At 39.8% G+C, this 19,724-nt stretch overlaps 1 protein-coding gene across 4 annotated transcripts in view; it reads right to left on the reverse strand.

Annotated features, from left to right (window-relative positions):
* Nucleotides 1–316: 316 nt before the first annotated feature.
* TEX14 (testis expressed 14, intercellular bridge forming factor) overlaps nucleotides 317–19,724 on the reverse strand; it is a 541,240-nt gene continuing 521,832 nt past the window's right edge. For 3 of the 4 annotated variants that reach the window (XM_075589773.1, XM_075589772.1, XM_075589771.1), the window contains 2 exons: nucleotides 2,950–3,123; nucleotides 317–413 (listed from right to left, as the gene is read on the reverse strand). In XM_075589773.1, coding sequence (XP_075445888.1) covers nucleotides 384–413; nucleotides 2,950–3,123 — 204 coding nt within the window. In that variant the 3' untranslated portion in view covers nucleotides 317–383. Of the gene's footprint in view, nucleotides 414–2,949; nucleotides 3,124–19,724 lie in introns of those variants that run through there. The other variant, XM_075589775.1, reaches the window with a different exon arrangement.

Here is a 19,724-nt window from a genome sequence, read left to right on the forward strand (position 1 = left end):
TCGAAAACAATGTTTTACAAACAAGAACATTCTATAAACCGGTCCAAGCCAACAATTATCTCCTAGCCAGCAGTAACCATAATCCAAATTGGATTAGGAATATTCCTAAAGGACAGCTGGTTAGGATTAAACGCAATTGTTCTGACCCTTTAATGTTTGATGTACAGGCACAGGATTTAAAACAAAGGTTTATTGATCGTGATTACAACAGACATCAGCTAGATAGAGCCATTAAGACTGTAAGAGATATGACAAGATCCGACCTATTGGAATATAAACCAAAAAAGAGACAAGACAATACGACCAGTACAGTGGCTTTTATTACACAATACAATTCTCTGGCTCCGCAGATAATCAAAACCTTTGGCAAATACTGGAGTCTTCTAAGGCAAGATGACATTTTGAAAACATATCTGAAAGAAAAACCAGAAATATATTTCAGGAAAGCAAATAATGTTAAATCAAAATTGTCACCAAGCTGTCCTTTTAGTAGAAATTCATCAACTACTAGGGATAGTATCAAGGGATACTTCCCATGCTCTAAGTGTATAGCGTGTCAGTATAGTATTAAGACTAAAAAATTTACATCAAATATTACACAAAGAATATTCTATTAAGACATTAATAAATTGTCATAGCCAGTTTGTTATTTACCTTTTGGAATGCCCGTGCGGTCTACAATATGTGGGCCGCACGGGTAGAACACTGCAAAGAAGACTAGGAGAGCATATATACAACATCAAAAGAGGCTTCGAGTCCCATAATGTATCTCTCCACTTTAAAACAAAACATGCACAAAGTCCGGAAGGTTTAAGGTGTCATGCCATTGAATGTCCCATATTTTGCAAGCGAGGAGGAGATAAGCTGAATTTTATCTCCAAAAGAGTCATTTTGGATTTTTGAATTAAAAACGCTCAGTCCTCAGGGGTTAAATATCGAATTTGACTTATCAGCTTTTCTTAAGTAGAATCACATAAATTGCACAGTAAATTGTCTGCGGACAAATGTTAAAAGTATTACATTTCTGATCTAGCTGTGTACTATATATGTGGTTGCCTGTGAAATCTCATGAAATACTACTAATTTGACTGATTTAATCAATTAAATTGTTTAGAAAAATTATGAAAAAATTTACATAAAAAATATCACAATATAATTAATAGCACTAATTAACAAATGTATTTAAAAATATTTAAAATCATTTAATATTAATAATTTGCACTTAAAATTAATAAAAATTTCACTATATTCACTATATTTAATTAATTAGTTCCCTAATAAATGATAAATGGTTATAAAAGTCATTGTTCTAGGTTCCTTCCTGATGCTTTGTCTCTCCCATATAAATCAGTATTACGTTTGACTGTATATTTCGCTGACTATGTTTGTTAATAACATCTGTTAAAACTAAAATTTTTGTATTCATAACCTTATTCTGGCATTGAATCGTTTTGATTTCAAGGTAATTTGATGTAATTTGATGTGTGTCGTCATAATTGACATATTAACTATGACACATTAGCTCAGGTACTGTGATTCAATATTCTACTGATTGAGTATTATGAAGGAGGGTTAATTTTTCCCCCACTAATTAGGAATCACAATCTGGGCTTCTATGAGTCAGTATAACAATTGTTTTTGCTTACCAGTACATAATAGTTGCTTTTCATCTATATAACTAATATTGCATTGATGTGTGCATACTGATATGTGTGTACATTTATATTTGTGTCATTTATATTTGTATTGTTACTCTGAAGCATTATCTACATTTAAGTCCTATCAGAAGACTCTTTGTTCAACTGGGAGTCATCCAATTGATAATTACCATAATTGAAGGAAATGGGGTATATATAGAAGTATGGACTCATGCAGCATCTATCCCTGACGAAGAAACCCACTATTTGGAGTTTCGAAATGCGTAGGAGGTTTTTCGGCATCGCAGGGACACCGTAGCTGTGAAATCCAAGTGGTGACGTCAGAGGAGGAGTTGATCGACCAGACTCTGGCAGCAAGCAGACTCCGAGCATAGAAGGGGATCCTCCTTCGTTCACTGGCGCAATTCACCCCACGGCAAGCGGTTTACCTGCTGACAAGACCCTTAAACAAATGCGTATGTCCTAGTCACTTTTGGTGAGTAGGTTTCCAATTTTACTAAGGCGGAGCAAGTTTCAAGAATCGTTGTTCTAGTGCAGAAGCATAGAAAGTTTTTTATTGGAATCATTGTGTTTTATAATGTGTTTTATAATGTATTAAATTGCTCTCTTTATTTACAATCCTTGTTGTCCCTGGGTAATGCACTATTGCAGTGTTGTCTGCATGTTTTGTCTTTTCTCTTGAGGTAATCAATCAAAAGAAGAACTTTGTCTACAATCCCATCCTTACCTTTGCCTCAGCGCCACAGGAGGTGTTTTTCTTCTACATAGATCAGGTAAAGCTTACAGTATAAAAAATACATTCAAAGCATTTGGTTATTATGGAATCATTAAAGGAGCAATCAAAGCCATTTTTGTTCTCCATTTTTTAATACAGGATTGAAGCAGAGGGTCTCCAGAGCTGAACCCCATTAATTTCAGCTCGGGGGGGGGGGCTCCCTTCTTACAGAGATACCTCCGAAGGGGGTGCCAGTATCTCTCTGCAATTTAAAGCCACCCGGTCACATCGGCCAATAGGAAGAAACACCGGATGACATCACGGCTTTCTATTGGCTTGCAGGGCCACATTTGAAGATCATCCATAATGTGAACCCTGGAGGGGCTACCAGGATCCACTATGGAGATAAGTATGTCTGGAAACAGGGGGTCCCTGGAGCTAAAATTAATGGGGTTCAGCACCGGAGACCCCCTGCTTCAATGCTGTATAAAAAAAATGGATTAAAAACCCTGGCTCTTTAAGAGCTGTGACAGATGGAAATCTTACAACTGACAAATGTAAAAAAAATACAATTACCTGCAATACAATTGGGTGTACATTGACAGACAGTGTATATAAAAGTCTCAGTTTGTCTCGGTCAGTGAAGTGAGTCATGTAGACACTACCAGCATCAAAAACTTCAGCATAACGTCGAACTATTCGGTCTAGAAGACGTTGTGAGGGACAGCGAAGGAATGGACTCGGAAGACCCTGCAAAAAAAGAAATAAAAGAAATTGATAAAAATTGAAATACAGACAGGGTACTTTTATAGAACTTATTGATATAGGCCCATAAATACTGAGCAATCTTCTACTATAAGACACCTTCTGGCACTGGAAGACATCTGACAGCGCATTGACTTGAATACAATAACATGTGATGAAATATAGAAACATATTTCTCAAATAAATGAAAATCATAATTTTATTAATATTTTTTTAGTTGTGAATACTATTATATTAGTCAAAATTAAAGTTTCCCTTTGACTGATTTTCACCCCATATATTAGATTCATATATTTTTATCTGTTGTCACCTAATTTTCATTCAGGTTTCTGTAAAAAAACAAAAACGGACTTAATGTGTAAATTCATGGTAACGTGTTATGCTTATAATTGCCTTTTACTTACATTGTACTGCACTGTGAAACAGGTTGACACATTTTAATTAAAAGGATAAGACATAAAGGAAAACCTATGATATTGCAGTTATACTAACCCCATCATTTTCTTAAAATGTTATTAGATTATCCGATAAACTAAGACCATTACTGTAAGCCGTGTAGAAATTATACGAATTAGCAATGTTTAAAAATAATTTTTAGAAAATAAACCGTAATATCTGCCCAAAAATGCCTCCTTTGGGTTACTGAAATAGCCCACAGTTTTGTTCAAACCTATTTAAACTACTATGGCCCCTATTTTATAGTGCTGGAAAAGAGTTCCCTCTGTGACGAGGGAAGGGGGGCTGGCTCGGTAATAAAGGGGTTACACCCCAGCTGGCCACCACTACCCTCGTGTGGGAGGCGAGGGGTTAACCATAATAATGGTTGTGTGTTTTTATGCCCCTGCCTCAATACCAAAATGTATGTCACTGATTACATGTATTTTTTACCCTTACAGTGTATGCACCAAACATATACACTGGAATCAGGTCGGGAGGGAAAGGGTTAACCGTGTGTGTATGTTTGTGGCCCTTTGTTCCCCTTCCCGCCTTTTTAACCCCCATTTGCAGCCTGTCCCGTAGGTCGCTGTCATGATATCAGGAACTACTAGGTCGTTTAATCCCCGTTGGTGCTTGAGGGGTTAATGAAATACACTTTTTTTTTTTAACAAAAGATAAAAATGCGGGGTTTGAAACCGGCCAGGATGTTTCTTTGGTCTGTTCTGCATCCTGGATGGCCCACTCAAGGTGTTAACTGTTTTAACCAAGGCCTACAGACCTGGTCGGGGGAGGGTAGCTTCAAAGTATTCTGTAGAAAGGGTGGGCTCCTGCCGGTGCCTTGAGAAAGGCAGTTGGCTACAGGATTTTGTAGGCAGTTAGCTTCAAAGTTTTATGGAGACCACAATTCTTGCGATGTCTTCCAGGTGGGGGGAGCGCTCAGATCTCGAAATGTAGTGCAGGGAAAAAAGATGGAAGAAATACTGATAGTGCAGATCAATAAATAAATGAATGTATGTGCAAACAATAACCTCTAAATCGGTCTCACTCACAATGAAAGGACTAGTTACAAGCGTGTCCGAGATCCTTCTCTCTCTGACAAGATCATGATTCCTGAGGAAGTGGCAATCACTACGAAACGCGTAGAATCAAATCTGTTTCACCTTGTTGGAGGACAGTGTTTGGAGAGAATTAGTGTGAGGAGGTGCTGGCAAGAAAGCTGTGGAGATTGGAGCGGTAGAGAGCCTCTTCCGCCCTGACCGCCGCGTCACAGGAAGTGACGTCACCGGATGTGACGCATGCGGAAGGATCTCCGAAGTGACAGTATCAGCAGCGTCTACCCCACCAGTCACCAACAGTCCTCTCCAATGCCTGCATACTTTGTACCAATGTGAGTGCATTACTATTGTGTCGTTTTGTGCTACATTATACCCTTATGTACTATACTATTGTGTGCTCTCTTTTTTTGCTATTCCCCCGGGAGGTACACCCAGCATGTATGGACACATCTAGCCCACCTGACATACAGCCTTAACAGAACCTATACCAGAGGGCTTTTACCACCAAAGGGCTCTTGTCAGAGAGAGAAGGATCTCTGACACGCTTGTAACTAGTCCTTTCATTGTGAGTGAGACCGATTTAGAGGTTATTGTTTGCACATACATTCATTTATTTATTGATCTGCATTATCAGTATTTCTTCCATCTTTTTTCCCTGCGCTACATTTCGAGATCTGAGCGCTCCCCCCACCTGGAAGACATCGCAAGAATTGTGGACCTGGACAGTCCTTAAAGGGTGTAGAGCTGCTGTTTATTATACTATTCACATTTGGTGAAGGATATTGTATTCACTATATTTATTTATATATTTGTAGTTCACATTTGTATATCACTTTTTTATCACTTTATATCTATTAAGTTTATTATTAGAAGAGCCCGGTATCATTTTTCTTTGTTGCATTTTATGGAGACCAGACTGAGGATATGGCATTGCCTCTTATCAATGACCTCTTTGAGAAGAACCTATGTCCTTTGGTAATGTACTGTATATGATTTTCTGTTTATTCCTTTTATTTTAAGAAACTGTTCTGCCTTATATTGCAACTTTAATTTAAGCACTATATTTAAATTACATCCTTTCTGTAATCTAAGCACTATATTTATATATATTAAAACATTTAATAAGTAATGCTTTGGGCTCTGATAGAACTGGTGCACACTGGAGAGAATAATTTACTAAGCTCGGGCACACGTTACTACAGTTGATGTTATGTTAAAGTGGATGGTTATGACGTGCAATTGAGTAGGGATTAATACTAACTCGCTGGTTCCTTGCTGAGGAGAAAGGGGGTTGCTAGAGTAGCCTTGTGTATTAACCCTGTTGCATATCTAAAGTCACGTGCTCACTTGTGTGCTATTCTAGGCGGGGGTATATTGGGACGGCTTGAGAGGGGATATTGTCCATTTGATGGACCTTTGCGGAGGTGAAGAGTGGGTGCGCTTGCGAGTGTCGGTATTAACCCTTGTCCCGTATGCAAGTCGTGTGCTAGCAGCGGGTCGTACGTGACAGTCGCCATTGGAGCTCCATGGAAGTCTATGGAGATTTCAAGGTTTTGGGCCCGATATCGAGAAAGACCAGCAGCTGGCGCCCGAGAGGAGGAGCGGCGCTTTCCCATTGAAATGAATGGCGTAATGCATTTCAATGGGGATCCCTCAAGTCCGCTCTCCAAGAACGGAGTTGGCCGCCTGCCAAACCGCAGTATCCAAAAATAGCTACAACTTCAATGAAAGGCTTTGATCACTAAACTACCACAGTGTGTCTACAGTAAGCCCACTGGTCAAAGGCTCCCCCAACCTGATTAAGTATTCTAGGGCAGAGAAGAGCAGGACGTGGGTACTTGTGTTGTGTTGTGCTTCACACCTCTGGTTGGAGTTTCCCGGGCCAGAATCCCAAATGGCAGACTAGGAGATGCCAACCTTTTAGTGTGGGGTTCAGGAAATGGGACTCTGACCAGAGGATTGTGCGCATGTGCCAGCTACCAAAGTGCTTCCCACGTTAGCTGGCAAAGAGCAATTGGGTGCAGGTAATTGTCATCCAATACCTGAGACCCAATGTTAGGGTATAGAGCCCAAATCACATAAAAACGATGGTAAGCTCTATGCCCAGTGTCTTCATAATTTCATCTGAATGATACCTTATGCCTGATGAACTGCTAACCTGAATCCTGGTTATTTCGTTGTCCCTTCCCTAAGTAAGTGTCTATATTCCGTTTGTTATTTGTCCAATATTGTGTGTCCACCTGTCTTTTAAGGAATAAAATCTCTTTATTATATCACAGTCGTATTCAATTCAAACCAGTTATTTGGCGTGCTGTATATTATAGCCCTGTAAGCTACCGTGACACCCTCCATCTAAATAAATTAGACTAAAATCTTCGGCACAGGGAAATTGATTAATTGAGTGTGTTTTTGCACCGTAATGACAGACCCACAATAAACAGCTTGCAAACAGACTCAAGTGAATGACTTTAAATGGGCAAGAAGCTAACTTGAGTGGGTTGTTGACGCTATACTTCCCTAGATCATGCCTAATTTCGCAAAGTTTTAAATAGCAGGCTAAAGATTATGGAAAATACCTGTCAACAAAGAATGGAAGCTTAAAGGTACATGTGTGATGATTTGCATGTCCTCATGCTGAATATTGTAAATGAAATATAAAGTATAGAAAGTTTATTTGAGAGACAGCCATGGATTGGAGAGCATACAGTATGAAGCTACCCTAAAGTTACATATTTTGTTACATTTTAATGAGGACAAAGTTGCCAATATACTGTAGGGTCTTTTTGCCCAAGGTATTGTACATTGTTCTCAAGTAGTGATACTCCATACCCCTATTACCATCACACTGAACTTCATAATGTTAGTTGACTTTCATGAAGATTAGATGCTCTATAATTTCAAACTAGTAAACATAACACATACGGTAGTGGAGTATAACGGGGCAAAAAAAAAGGATGTGACAGGTTCATGAGAGATCCATCAAGACATAAACAAGGCTTCTAATTCTTTGGCATCTCATTGCTTGTGCACAGATACATCTATGAAAATCCTTAAAATTAATCCTAAATTCCACATTGGACGTAACTAATACAAATGTTGCCTAATGCACTTTTGAACCACTATCAATATTACATATAAGACTTACATTATATTTTATCGTCACTTAAAAAAAAGAAACAGATGCATCACTTTGCTAACAGAAAAGAAGTAACTGTCTGATAAATACATGTATCTTTTTTTGTGCTGTTAGGTGTGAATATTTTCCTTCCCAAAGTACAGTGTGCTGTAACAGTTTGATTTATAAAAGTATGAAATGTAGCAACTTTTCACCTTTTTTAATAAAATTTTCTATTTTTAAAAACTTTATAGAATTTAGATATGTCATGAATATTTATTGGGTAACTGTGAAGGAACCAAGTTTCATGTAGAAACTTAAACTTTTTTTCATACCACCATAAAAAGAAGGCTCACATTTACACATTAATGGATTTATGATTTATCAATGATTCTTAGGGCTAGATTCACTAAATGGAGTTAGACTGTTTAAAGTGACATTAATTTAAGTTAATGTGTGTGTGTGTGTTAACTATCACGACATTCAATAGAAAAAGATAAAAAAATAATGTTCATGTTTGCCTCCTGAATAAAATGTTGGCTTTATGATTTAAATTGGATGCAATTTAAGTGGGTATATTAATTTGGATGCAAATAATCTAATTACAGGCTAAATGATATTTACCTGGTATTCATCTGGTATTCACTAAGCAGGGCTATGGTTAACGTGGGAAAATAACAAGAAGTGAATAAAGTTAAATATAAATTAGATGTTAAACCTGGGGTCGAGACAGTTGGCAGAGAATCAGAGACGGGGTTACTGGCAGAGGTCAAGGCAGGTGGCAGAAGATTGGAGTCAGGGTCACAGGCAGAGGTGAAGGCTGGATGGAAAATGAACAGGAACAAGCTGGAGAATAACAGGAACAAGCATACCATGCTCTGTTAACTTTCTAGAGGAAGTTCAGCCAAGATGGCCACTGCATCCTCAGTGTGGGTGGAAGTGTAAACAGTATATGCAAGGTGGCTGCCATACCTTCAGTGTGGTCGCAGACTGTGCAAAGCCTCACAGTGCCCAACATACAGGATCCAACTCCAGGCAATGAAAGCCGGGTTTAGATGGAAATTTCCGGTGGAAGCATCGAACAAGCAAAAAGGGGGTGGATATCTTTGGAATCCACCCCAAATCTCTGCTCAGGACAATACGCTCTCTAATGCACCAAAAAATGGAGCTTAGCACGAAAGTTCCCGGAGTCCAAAATGTCCTGTAGCTCAAATTCTTCCTGACCTTCCACCATGCGTAGCGATAGAGGAGAAGAACATGAATTCTGTATGTAGGACTTGATGAGAGAGAAATAGGGGGTATTAGAAGGAAGGTTGAGAGCACTCGTGTGGAAGTCGACCATTTTATTTATAATAAATACACCTATATATTAGTATGTAACGGTGTATTTATTATTAAAAATGGTCAACGTTTTAGTCCTAATCTGGACCTTTTTTAGGCTGGCATAAAGTTCCAATTTAAAGGCTACTGAATTAATTTGGATGAAAATCTTGTAAGGCCAAATTTATCTAGGGTCGAGGTTAGCTTGAGAAGATTATTTCTGGTAGAGAGCCTGATCCGATCACCTTCTTTAGAGGGAAGCTTCTGCTGGATGGCCCCTTGAGAGAGAGGAGGACCAACAGGTTCTATTTTAGGGTTATGTCTACACTTATGCAGTACAGGCATACCCCGGTTTAAGGACACTCACGTTAAGTACACTCGCGAGTAAGGACATATCACCCAATAGGCAAACAGCAGCTCGTGTCAGCACGTCCTGAACAGCAATACCGGCTCCCTACCTGTACCAAAGCTGTGCTGAAGCGGGGAAACTATAGAGCCTGTTACAAATGCATTCCTTACATCAGTTATGCACGTATATGACGATTGCAGTACAATACATGCATCGATAAGTGGGGAAAAGGTAGTGCTTCAATTTAAGTACATTTTCGCTTTAAATACAAATGGTACAATTGCGTACGTTAATGCGGGGTATGCCTGTACTTTGTCTACTCAGGATTAAGGGATATATATTTGAAAACAAACACAGGTAAGTTACAACAAGGGGTCACTAAGGTCCCTATTAGCTGCACTCTAGATACTAAGTAGTAAATGTAGACATAAAGTAGCAGTAAAGTCTACTGCTACCACAAAGCACTAATGGGAACAGACCAAAAAGGGTCCCTAGAGACCACTGAACACAAAACAGAAAATAATAAATTTGTAATCACTATAAAAACTGACGAAAGACGTGTCATAATATATACAGTGTAAAATTCCCAATGACAGGGCGATGGTGAGGAGGGACACTAGTGCTAGCCCCAAATTGATTGTGCTACACAGGTATAGTGACCCCAATGACCAGAACCGCAATTAATAAGGCTAAAGGTCAAAACTAGGATACATATCCACACTCATAAACGCAACGCAACCGGAGTCAGAACCTAAGAAAATATGTACTAGCAGCATGCTACACTCATGTAGTGATATGAGACATGTCAGCGTTAAGCATAAGAACAGTAAGTAGAACCAATGTTAGCAGTAGGTACAGAAGAACTATTAATAAATGATACTGATGGGTATAAGTAACCAGACAAAATGCATGGGTTAATGGTACACAACCTCAGTGTTGGTAATGTGGGAATAGCACAGCACAAAAAAACCCTTATACCAGTACATAGAATGTCCAAAGTGTCTAGGTAAATACAGACACACAAGGTACTGATGTATAGAGTACTTCTGCCAATTCTATATATGCTCAAACAGAACCATAAGAAGATCAGGTACAATGCTGCCTATGCCTAGTGTAAACTGTAAGACATATGACCTGACCACTTCAGTAGCAAGGCATAGTAACAGAGTAACAGGGACTCCAGCATGCGAACGACCTGACCCGTCCACGTGACTGTCTGGGAGCTGACATCACTACACCCCAAAGACCGTTTCGCGTGTCTAGCGCGCTTCTTCAAAGGGGGGGGGGGGAGTAATGCATGAGTGGTCAGAGGGACCCTTATATTCCGATAGTAACAGGATATGGTCACCTCGCAGCCAGTAGCGGCGTGAGTGTTAACGAGGGGGGAGGAGAGTGGCTCCCTTAACTCCTCACAGGGAAAAGGCTAGCCAATAGCCAAATACTACAATGTACAGTAGCAAGACAAATAACTGTGCATAAATAAACAATGAAAAAGCTATCCTAAAAGAATGGTAAATGAATAATAAATAAATAAATAATAAAAATGGATGTGTGCAAACAGGAGACAGTAAATACAGGTAAGGAGACGGAGCTCCGTATTATATAATAGGTAGAACGGCTGTGAGGAGGCATACAGAGCCCGTATAGTATGGTGTAGGAATGTTCTACTCTAGCAGAACCGCCTAAAAATAGGCAAAACGGTTCCTACTAGGATATTAAATGTCTGGACTGTATACCTGGATCCCTCTAGACCCCTCAAAGATGTAACAGGACACAATAGAGAGATAAAGTGACAGCCTTACACACATACAATGAAAATACCTCTCAGAATGAACTATAGAAAGGAGGAATACATAAATCCCTCATTGAGACCATGAGGTGATTGTGTGTTTAGTGTATAAATCCACTTACATTTGCACTGTAATAATTTACGATCCCAGTTGACCTTACGGGGGCCCCAGGGAGTATGGGCGATCCCCATAAAACGCAAGGTGGTGGAATCTCCATGATGTATGTTATTAACATATCTAGTGATAGGTGTATCATGTTTGTTTCTGATAGATCCCAAGTGCTCCAAGATACGTATCTTGAATGCCCTATGGGTCTCACCAACATACAGTTTGCCGCAGATGCACGTAATCAGGTATACCACTTCTGTGATTAAACAGTTGATAAAACTATTGACCTGGCATGTTGCCCGGGCTTCTGAGTCTGAACATTCTTTGCTGACCCTGATGAAAGGGCAAGCCTTACAGCGACCACATGTGTAGGTACCCCGCGGCTTAGGACCTAGCCAAGTCCTTTCCGTTTTAGTCTGGAAATGACTATGAACTAGTCTGTCCCTAAGGCTCTTTGCACGGCGGCATGCCATGGTTAGAGCAGTTCTAAGAACCTGGGACAGATTGCGGTCCTCCAATAGTAAATACCAATGTTTGGCCAGTATACGATGTAGTGCCCCCCCACTGACTACTGTAAGTGCCAATAAATCGGATGTGTCAGGCTCTGTCTTATTAGTCTGTGGGTAATCAGTGAAGAGTGAAGATCTAGGAGAATGTAGGGCTCGATGGTAGGCCCGTTTTATTACTTTTTTCTGATATCCCCTTTCGATGAATCGATTAGTCATATCATTGGCCTGTGTTCTAAACTCATTAATCTCAGAACAGTTTCGTCTTAGTCGCAAAAATTGTCCAGTTGCGATACTGTTAATCATGTAAGTAGGATGATGGCTGTCTGCCACCAGCAGACTATTCGTCGATGTAGGTTTGCATTAAGTAGTTGTTGTCAATTTGCCATCATTCTGCTTCATAATAGTTAGGTCCAAAAAATTTATGTGATCCTGATGAACCTCAAGAGTAAGTTTAAGATTAAACTGATTGTTGTTAAGAGTCAGAATAAAGCTTCTCAATAATTGTTCCGTACCAGACCAGAGCAGGAGAACGTCATCAATGTATCTGATCCAAAGATCAATTTGATCAGTGAACATGATGTTGCCTTCCACGAACACCACGCCCTCCTCCCACCAGCCTAGATATAAATTGGCGTAGGTGGGAGTGCACGTGGTGCCCATGGCCGTACCCTGGATCTGGTGGTAGATTCTTTTATCAAAGAGGAAGAAGTTTTTAGTCAACACAAACCTCAACAGGCGAAGAACAAAATCATTATGATTGAGGGAATGAATATCCCGAGCTTGGAGAAAATGAGCGACAGCCTGCATACCAAATTCATGAGGAATGCTGGTATACAGACTTTTGACATCAATCCCCACCAAGAGGGTATTGATGGCCAAATGAATACCATCCAAACGTGCTACGGCTGCCTTCATATCCTTGACATAAGATGGTAACACACTGTAACGGACGTGCACGCCACAAACCGGGACCGGACCGTGGGGCTGAGGTGGGGATGTGAATACACAGACCTTAGACCACAAAGCTGGTTCTGGATTGAGCAGTTCGTAGTCATTCATATCAGGGTCAGGTTTGGAGAATGTAGAGTAATCCTTAGACAAGCCAGGGTCAGGGTTGGAGACGTCAGGGTAATCGATATCCAGGCAGAAGTTCGGCAACAAGGAATCGGGTATGCCGCGCTTCAGCATAGCAGCTGTACTGCGGGAATTGCCTCTACACGAGGAGCGGGAGCGGCCCATAACGAAGGTCTATGCAAGGCAGGAATGCAGCAGACAACAGGAAGCAGAAGGTTAGCGCTGGGAATCCAGCGCTTCAGCACAGGAACCAGGACACGGCCTCTGCAATGGAGAGATACAGCAGGCCCCAGGAACCAGCCCTCTGGAAGGAGAGAAGTCAGCAGGCCTCAGGGAACAGGCAAGGCTGGCGCTGGGGATCCAGCGCTTCAGCACAGGTACCAGGAAGCAGACCTCTGCCAGGGGTGAATGCAGGAGGTCTCGGGAACAGAATAGAGTGACACTGCAGATCCCGCACTTCAGCACATGCAGCAGACCTCTGCAGCAGGTTCCAGGAACAAGGTAAGAGCAGCACTAGGGATTCATTGACGACATGCTTTTAATCTGGAGTGGCAATGAAATTATTTTAAAACAATTTTTAGATTATATTAATACTAATAATTTTAATTTGAAATTTACATCTAATTTCAGCAAGACAGAAGTAGAATTTTTAGACTTGGTTATTTATATCGAAAATAATGAAATTATGACAAAGACATTTTTTAAGGCTGTAGACAGCAATAACTAGAAAAAGTTATTACATAACATAAAAAATATTACAATACAGTGCAAATATTACAACAAGTGGTTAATACAATAATAATGTAAGGCTGCCAGGGCAACTAACCCAAACACAGTTAGTGATAGACAAAGGAAACAATACAGACGGCGCCTTAAAGTCCAAATGGGAGAGTTAGAGTTCAAATTGGTGAATTGGAGTGTCCAGCAAATGTTGCTTTGATCCAGTTGTCAACAGGTTCCTCAGCATCAGGATTGGTTAAATCATGCAGGGGAGACAAAAGGACAAGATCATAGTGTGACACTGTATGACTATACCAATGAACACACACATAAAGACAGACTGACATACATAACACAAGACAACACTAATCAAAGACAATTAAGCTGACTAATAATATGATTGATTTAATAAACACAATAAAATAAACAGTAGCTGTCTGGTGACGAGGAGGTTTAGGATCCGGTGTGTAAAAACCGGAATCCTACTTACAGCAAGTCCCCAGAATAAATGCAGGTGGGGATGGTGTGAACGTCCAGCAGGTGATGTTAGGGGACGTGTGCCACGTGTAGCCCTCAGGAGCTTCCTATGCTGTCGGCTGGTAATGGAGGCACTTCCTCCTCTCCTCGTGGAGTCCTCCAACCGCAACCGGAAGTGCGTCACAGTGGGCGGGACGATCTACCAGATCTTACTGCCGATTGCAACTCCTATAGCCTGCAACTCTGGAAACTGTTTGGAAGGTCTGCTCCTCTCACAGTACAGCTGTAGAATGCTTCTCAATAGCCCAACGCGTTTCGTGCGCATGCGCACTTCTTCAGGGGATGATGAGCTCAGTACATGGTAGATTTAAATACAGACAGGTCACATTTCATTGGTTCCATACACTGTCACTCATAGTTCATATGTGCAACTCGTGATTGGATGTGCTGCCTGTCAATCATGTACTGTGTGCAAGTCAGCTAAAACATACAGAAAGACAACATATATACGAATATAACAAACATATAAAACATATAAAAATACAACCATTGCTAATGATCTTGCTTACTACATCTTATGCATCAGGGTAAAACAGCTAATAAAATATATACATTTAATAGAGTTAATTGTATAAAATATACCAAATTGATGTACCATCATCTGCACGCTGGTGGCTCCTATGATTGCAGCATGTCTCAATTGCTAAAAGACCCAATCATTACAATTTTTTTTTTTTATTAAAAATAGAGATTATATAAAAAATATAAAAAATATATTTATATCTATTAAAATTCTATTACATATAGTTTAAAAAAATTTCAAGCACATTAATTAAAAAAATCAATATATAAAAATCATTTTAAAAATACGCCGAGATCAAAATCAATGTTGAGACCGTTAGGTGAGAGTGTTTTTAATTCGTAGATCCAGTAGGCTTCTCGCCTACTGATCTGTTTAAGTAAATTACCTCTCTCCAGTTATTTTGTACTGTTTCAATGGCTTGACATTTTAGACCAATTGGATTCCTATTGTGATATATGTCAAAATGGTGTGACACACTGTGTGTATTTAAACCTCTTTTTATATTGTAAATGTGTTCATACACTCTTCTTTTATAACATCTTCCTGTTCTACCTACATATTGCAGGCCACAAGGGCACTGCAGCAGATATATTACAAATGTGGAATCACAATTTATTGGTGTTTTGATGTTATATATTTTTTCTGTTACATTGGATTTAAAAGTATTTGTAGTGCTGCTAAATGAACAAGCCGTACATTTAGTACATTTAAAAAAAAACCTTTCTTTTGCTGTTTGAATTTGATTCTGAATTGTCCAATGGACAACTAGGTGCTATGCGCATTTTAATGTTTGGTGCTTTTGTGAAAATTATTTTCGGTTTCTCCGGGAGACATTTGGCTAGAGTGGTATCGCACAATAGCATGGGCCAATGTTTGTTAAAAATTTGACGGATTTTTGACGCCATCTCATTGTACTGAGTTATAAAAGAGACACCATTATTTTGTTTCAATTGATTTTTATTTTTATCTTTATATTCAAGTAATGTGTCTCTCTCAATTTTCTCCACCTGTATAGATGCTGCCTCTAATAGATGCTCTGGGTAACTTCTATCACGGAATTTATCTTTAAGCTCATTCGCCTGAAGCACAAACTCCTCTGGATTTGAACAGTTGCGCTTAAGGCGAGTGAGCTGACCCTTAGGAATATTCCGGATCCAGCTAGGGTTATGCTGGCTGTCTGCCCTAAGATAATTATTAGCCTGGACAGACTTGAAAAATGTTTTGGTTTCTATTTTATTGTTACTGATATAAATTTCGAGGTCTAGAAATTCTATATGTTCCTTATGGTCGTTGAATGTAAATCTCAAATCCCTATCGTTCGACTTTAAATATATAAAAAACGACTCAAGCTGTGCCTGGCTGCCAGACCAAACAAATATAACGTCATCTACACTGGCGACACACTTTATTCGAGCTTGGCTAGTCCCACGAATTCAGGTATACCCGGGTGTATTGAGGTTTGTGACTGTTTTCTGCCCGAGTGCATTGAGTTATTTTCCAAGCAGGGATTGAAGCATTTTATTCCCGCTGGCTGCAATACTGCACAGTATATATATATATACTGCATTACAATTCATGAATTTATGCCATCTGGTAGACACGCGAAGCATTGCAGCCTATTAAATCCTAATCATTATCATTTAACAGATCAGCCGCCCATCAGCCAGGCATGAACCCAGGCTGGGAAGGCAAATGCAACGGGGCTTGTCAGAGGTGAGGAGTGGCGCATTCCAGGTATCTGCCAGGTACATACCGGGTATTTGCTCGAATAAAGTGTGTCGGTGCAGTATGAAACAGCACCAGAGCACGAGGTAGCACCCGAGTGGACAGTTATTCCAAATATAATCTTCTTCCCAACTGTCCATAAATATATTAGCATAACTCGGGGCAAACCTCGTGCCCATCGCCGTTCCACAGACCTGTAGAAAAAACTGTGAATTAAATTGGAAGTGATTGTGAGTTAAAATAAAATTAATACTATTAACTAAAAATGATTTAAGTGCTGGTGGTGTAGTAACATCCGATTCTAACTTGCGTGCGATGGCCTGACATCCTTTCACATGATTGATGGTGGTATACAGTGATGTCACATCTGCTGTTACCCAGGTATATTCGGGTTTCCACTCCAGATCTCGTAGTAGCTGGAGGACATGTGTAGTGTCACGCAAGTAAGATCGGATCTGTTGAACTAATGGTTGCAGGTGATAATCTATAAACAAAGATAAGTTGGATGTAAGTGACCCTATACCAGAAATAATAGGCCTGCCAGGGGGGTTCGTGATGCTTTTATGTATTTTAGGGATGAAATAAAAGATGGGAGTACGTGAAAATTGTAAATTTAAAAACTCAAATTCCTGTTGTGTAATGGCTCCCTTTTCTAAACCCTTGTCTAGCATCCTAGTAAGTTCAGTCTCAAACTTACTTAGAGGATTACTGGTAAGGGGGAGGTATGTAGCGGTATCTCCATCCAAGCAATCGCATAGACTCCTGGAGATAGTAGTCAATATCCATCACTACTATACCCCCCCCCTTATCAGCAGGTTTTATAACTATTTTCTTGTTATCCTCCAGTTGTTGTAGAGCTAATTTTTCATTCATGTTAAGATTGTCTTTGTGTATTTTGTATGCCCTACTGGACTCCTCTAGTTCTTTTGTTAAAATTTCTACAAATGGGTTAACTAGGTGTCCCTGCGCAAATTTAGGGTAAAATGTGGATTAAATTTTAAAATTTGTACACGGTTTATTCGGCTCAACATTGGGGTTTATCTGATCCAGCTGGTGGGTGACTGCATCTTTTATAAAATATTTTTTAAGGGCCAGTTTGCGTGCAAATTTATGGACATCAATGTGGAGGTTGAAGCTGTTAGGGCCACATATTGGGGCAAAGGTGAGACCCTTACCTAACACTTTTCTTTCGACTGGTGTAAGGGTATGTCTACTGATGTTAAAGATGTTTTGATAAACCTTATTGAATGCTAACCTATTTCTATTAACACCTCCTCTTCTCCCTCTGGTGCGTTTTTTCTTTTTTTGTAATTTACGGGAGGTGGAGGTTCTACACTGGGTTTCATTATTTCTACCTGGGGAAAGATGTGTTCCCTCTCCTTTCTCCACTCTAAAAAAGTAAAGTTAGATTTGGCTGTTTGTGTAGGTAAAGGAGTGTAGTGTAGATAAAGGTAAAAGACAGGCGCTACTAGTCAGATGAAACCAATATAAAGTAAATGGAAAAGTGATTGAGAGAAATGGGTGACCCAACCCCTTGCTCAAACCTCACTGGTGGGACCTGTTTCACGGGTTCCAAGGATTAAGTATTGCTCAAAACATCCAGGGGGAGCATAGGGGAAGATAAGAGAACAAAATATACATATAAGTGCAGACGTTATGTGATTAAATGAGTATTTCAGCAGTGTCTTGGCTCGTATGGCTAATCTACTCACAGGAGCAAGGTATATTCAAAGCAGTTGGCAAATTGGGTTGCCACCCTTGAAGATGTCTGTGAGCTGTGCCCCCCTGGCGATGCTCCGTCAGCGGTATGTGTATAGAGAGAGGGAAAGACTACATAGTGCGATCAGTATGAAAAATGTTTATATATAGATAACACAATAAAAATGCGCACTTACAATTTGCACAAAGATAAAAAGCATGTATCACATAATGTGAATGGAGGATGTCCCGAAACAGCTCACCGCCTCCTTCAGGTCAGTCTGCTGGCTTCCGCGGCTCTGTGTCCTGGACCGGAGCTTCCTTCTGCGCGCCCGTCTGCAAGGTGTGACGTCACTGCATTCAGAGCTGGTTTCTACGGATCCTCTCCAAGACCAAAATTGGTCCGCAGGTAAACTCTACGTGTTTCGCCCAGCTACCAAACTGTTTCTCGGCTTCGTCAGGAGTATATTGTGTGTTCTAATGGTGGCTATTTATACATGTTGTTCAATTAAAAAAACGACTCAATTTATTCAAAAAATCAATCAATTAGTCTAGATTGCACAAGGGAGTAGGTGTTGGAATCAGTGTTAATCCAATGAACCTGGGTACATAGGTGGCAAATAGGACTTGGGGAATTATATTCTATTCATATCATGTATTGTGTTTAACAAATTCTAATAGGTATCAACAACAATTCAGCCCTTAATGGGTTTTATGATATGTCACCTGGCAAATGCTCATATTTCTAATATATGACAGTGGATGTTGAGGTGTGTATAGCAAATATACATTAGGTATAACCATAATACAGATCGAGGAGAAAATAGGGATATATATTACAATAGATGCTAATAATGACCCTATAATTTAAAGGGAATTAATGACAAGTTAATACATTCAGAAACTCTGTATGTGATTTAACAAGAGTGGTGGCATAACATCTTATCTGTGTTAGATTTTTAGTCACAGGTCAAAAGGAGACTAATGAGGCTTTAATTCAAAAGGTGTCATGGTTCATCAAAAAAGGCAAAAAATTGAAAACAACAATATTGAGGACACTCTATGACACATTACAGGGTGCTTGACCCATAATATTAAGGGTGGGAATAATGGTACTATAATTCCTGATCACACACAGAAAAACATTTGTACTGCAGTGATCAAGAAGAGGGCGTGAGGGTGATCTAATAAGCAAAATACTATAGTGACATATCACTTACAGTAAATGGTGCATGTAAAGTGAATATCAATGGACATAGCTGATATGCAAAGACATATTTATACATAAAGGTAGCCGAGACAGAAAGCCATTCTTGGAGGTAGATCTGAAACGAAAAGCAGGTGAGAGCAACAAGAGAGCAGAGGCGAGACTTAACTCTTACAGAAACTGATATACATATTGATATTTAATTCAAAAAAGGGGTGATGTCTATCTCAGCGTTTAATCCTCTAGGGGCTAGTATTTTGAGACGGTGAATCCAAAAGGTTTCCCGTTTCAGAAGTTCTGAGCCCCTATCACCTCCCCTCCAATGAGGTAATACATGTTCAATGGCTTTAAAGGTTAAGCATGTCGGTTCCCCACCATGAAATTCAGTGAAATCATTTCACTGAATTTCATGGTGGGG

This window comes from Ascaphus truei, chromosome 3 (assembly GCF_040206685.1).
Source record: "Ascaphus truei isolate aAscTru1 chromosome 3, aAscTru1.hap1, whole genome shotgun sequence".
Lineage (NCBI taxonomy): Eukaryota > Metazoa > Chordata > Amphibia > Anura > Ascaphidae > Ascaphus > Ascaphus truei.